We start from the raw sequence: 3,784 nt of genomic DNA on the forward strand, positions 1-3,784 counted from the left end.
CATGGACGGAGGAGCCTGGTAGGCTGCAGTCCATGGGGTCGCTAAGAGTCGGACACGACTGAGTGACTTCACTTTCACTTTTCACTTTCATGCATTGGAGAAGGAAATGGCAACCCACTCCAGTGTTTTTGCCTGGAGAATCCAAGAGATGGGGGAGCCTGGTGGGCTGCTGTCTATGGGGTCGCACAGAGTTGGACATGACTGAAGCGACTTAGCAGCAGCAGCAGCAGCAGCAGCAGCAGCAGCAGCATGGGTGTGGGGTCGTTCCAGTTGGAATTGCCATGGGTACCAGGTGAGCTGGGCAGCACCACCATGAAGGCTGCCATATTCGTTCCCAGAAGGGGTCTCAGAGTACAGAGGTGGCACCTGAGCTGTGCACCGTGGTGTTTAGGACAGGGGAGTGGTTATTTTGTATACCATGAGAGGTGCTGAGCTATCTGGCTGTGCCTAGAGAGGTGCTGCGGGGTTGGGGTGGGGAGGGGGGCGGCAGGAATGATTCCTGTACATGGAATGCTTGAACAGTTTAAACCTCACGGAACATCCCGAGGGTGGAGGACAAGACCAGGACCAAAACAAGTTCCGTTACAACTATGAGTGTCTGCAGGCAGTGGGTTAGAAACTGGAAGAAGGGAATTTGCGTCTTTCAGGGGCTCACTGGCTTTGAACAGTGGTGGAAGGCAGCCAGCAGGTGGCAGTGTGGGCTTGCAGTGGGACCCAGGACAGGGCTGTACCGTCCTTCAGGATCACACCCCACTTTCAGGGCACTTAGGGGTTTAGGACTATGCTCATGGACTCTACCTGAATTCCAGTAGGAGGGAAGATTGACAGAGAAAGGGTACCTATCAGACAAGGGATCAACAACCAAAGCCAAAGTCTTATAGAAAGCAGAGACAAAAGAATTTCTGCAGAGGGGGAGAAAATGACTTACTTCAGTCATTTCAGCCTGATTTCCTCCCCCACAGCTTCCCCACTGCTTCCTGATAGTCAAAGCTGTCAGAGTGTGGAGTGAAATGCCAGTCTTCTGGTGTTCCTGGAGTCAAGTCCTGCAAATTTATGGCTTGTCTTGGTGGCAGTTACACTGGCCAAGTCTTGGAGAATCGATGCCATGTTTTAGAGAGGTTTAAAAAAAAATTACGGCTTCCCAGGTGGCTAAAGAATCCACTAAGAATCTACTTGCTAAGCAGGAAATGTGGATTCAATCCTTGGTTCAGGGAAGATCCCCTGGAGGAGGACATGGCAACCCACTCCAGGATTCCTTTCTGGAAAATCCCATGGACAGAGGGGCTTGGCAGGCTGCTGGTCCTCCGGTGGCCAAGAGTCAGATACAACTTAACCAACTAAACAACAAAGTAACTGGTGTAAATCACAGACTACCCAAAATGTCCCTGTCCTAGAAGAATAACAAGGTTTCAGTGACTGCTGACTTTGAGAAAAGTAACATATTTTCAGTTTGCTGATTTAACCCTTTCCTTACAAGTGTCAGATGGTGCCAACCCCACCATGGGCTCCTTATTCAGGTTACTTCTTACAACATTTTTTATTGATATATTTATTTTGAACACAGAAAAGATACATTGTTGCTTATTTAGCGCTTAATCCAGGGACAAGAAAAGCTGCTTGGCTCCATCCCTTCAACACTGATGAGCATGTGGGGGTTTTTATCTCCCCCCCAACACCGGCACTCTCTAGGGTTGCAGAAGCAAGATGTGTTTCTTAAAAGAACCTCAGCCCTGGAGTGCATTTTAAAAGCTATACAGTACAACAGACAAGAGATTATTTTTTTGCCTAGAAAACAGTACACCACAAAGGTGGACAGAACTGCGTGTAAACAAGGTCCCTTCCCCGGGCAGAGTCAGGGGCGCCAGGATGCTACAGAACCTCTGGGTGGATTCCTTTCAGTTCTGCACCAGAAGAAATGCTATTTCTACAGAAAATAAGATTCACGATTGCCTTCCTCGCCACCTCTCTTCTTAAGAAAGGGATTACTAAATTGTCTTAGCCCTTTATTGGAGGAATGGAAATGTAGGGATGAGGCTGGTTGGGGGTGCTGCAGTTTAAGGAGCGGGTGGGGAGGGAGGCGGGGTGGGTTGGAGGACTGCCGCTGGTGATGCTGGTGGGGATGCTCTTTATGGGCGCTGGGCTGCCACCCTCGTGCAGGCTGGGTCTGCAGGCATCAGCTCTGTTACCTGCGTGGTCTCTGATGGAAATTGCTGGGATTCAGGGGCCAAGGTCTAAGTCTGTTTACAACGAGGCCCATGTACTCCTTTCTGCGGTAGCCCCAGCAGCAAGGCTGAGATGCAACCACTGGTCCTCTCGCGGTGGCACAGTAGGGCCCACATCCCCTTGATTTCATTTGCTCCAGCACCATGGAGGGCAGACCAGAAGGTGCTGGCTCCCAACTCCCAACCCTGAGCCCCCACCTAGAGGGCCAGCACTGCTCCTGGGGTCCGTCTCCAGCCCACTCGAGCTTAGGCCATGAATGGCTGGCAGGGCATGCCCCTAGTGAGGGGCTGCTCCTCTGCCTCAGCGCCTGTCCCCAGCAAGGCCCCACCCCATCTTCTTTGAAGCCCCTCAGTCCCAGGCAGTGGTTGAATGGGCATGGGCACCGCCGTGACCCACTAACCACCACCCCACCACCACCACCGCACGCCCGCTGAGGGCCCTGTCCATCACTTGGGGCTTGGAGTGGGGGCTTTGGAGATAACTCCGCTACCACCACCAGACGGAGGGTGCTGGGCTAGGGATGGGGCAGGGTGTTGCAAGGGTTTCCAGGTTGTGCCTGGGCCCCCAGTCCCGTGTCCCTCACTCTATAAGTGGCAGGTGTTGTGGCTCTTCTGCCCTGGGGTGGGGACATAGAGACAGCGTGGAGCTGAGCCTCACTGAGGCCTGTCCCACCAACTGGGAGGACCAGCTGCCTCCTGGGGGTTGGGGGTGAGTTTGGGCAGGAAGCTGACCTGGGGTGGCTGAGCAGCTTCTGGGGGGCAGAGTCAGCGTTGGGGTCCAGGCTTTCCAGTGAGGGCAGGGCAGACAGCCTGGGGAGAGGGCAGAGTGAACCCCAGCCCCTTCTCTGCCTTCTTTCTCCTAGCACTGGCTCCAGGGGTATCACTGGCAGGCTGGGGAGGAGACTGGAGGTCAGGAGAGCTTCGTCTGCAATGAAACCTTCGCAGGTGGGATTGTGTATCTGGTGGGGGGGGGGGAGGCCTGTGTGTGTGTGTGCACGCCTGTACACGTGAGGGACATGTCTGGATGTATGTGTGCACATGGGTGTGTCAGTGTGTGTCTGTCCAAGTTGTGTGTATATGTGTGCATGTGGGGGTGCCATGTGAGCATCCGTGTGTGTGTGTGTGTGTGTGTGTGTACACGCCTCTGTGTGCCTGAAAGATGTGATTCAGCCCTGAGGGGCCAGCAGGACCTGACCACCAGGTCGCTCACATGATCTGCTCTGGGCCCAAGGCCGAGGCCTGGGTTGGGGTGGGCGGGCCGTGGGAACTCTGCGGGCCTGGTTGCGGTCCAGGCAGTGGCAGCCGGCCTGATGGAGGGCTGGCCCCACACACAGCCTCATAAGGGGGCAGGGTGTCCATGGAGACAGTGCGGAGGCCACTCTGGCCCTGCGGCCTCTGCGCCTGCTGGTGTCGGCCAGGGCTGTGGCCATTGCCCACATCCAGCTCGGGGCAGGAGTCGGTCAGTGAGTAGGGGGGCGGGGCATCCGTAGGGATGTACAGCTGAGTGGCGCCTGGTCCCACACACTCCTCGTAACTGCAAGAGAAGAAGTTCCCTCAGGCCC

General features: G+C 55.1%; 1 protein-coding gene across 3 annotated transcripts in view; it reads right to left on the reverse strand.

The window, feature by feature from the left end:
- Window positions 1–1,523: 1,523 nt before the first annotated feature.
- BEAN1 (brain expressed, associated with NEDD4, 1) overlaps window positions 1,524–3,784 on the reverse strand; it is a 33,839-nt gene continuing 31,578 nt past the window's right edge. For all 3 annotated transcript variants that reach the window (XM_010851094.1, XM_010851093.1, XM_010851092.1), the window contains one exon: window positions 1,524–3,756. In XM_010851094.1, the coding sequence (XP_010849396.1) occupies window positions 3,429–3,756 (328 nt within the window). In that variant the 3' untranslated portion in view covers window positions 1,524–3,428. The remainder of the gene's footprint in view (window positions 3,757–3,784) is intronic.

Source organism: Bison bison, unplaced genomic scaffold (genome assembly GCF_000754665.1).
Source record: "Bison bison bison isolate TAMUID 2011002044 unplaced genomic scaffold, Bison_UMD1.0 scf7180017864297, whole genome shotgun sequence".
Taxonomy (NCBI): domain Eukaryota; kingdom Metazoa; phylum Chordata; class Mammalia; order Artiodactyla; family Bovidae; genus Bison; species Bison bison.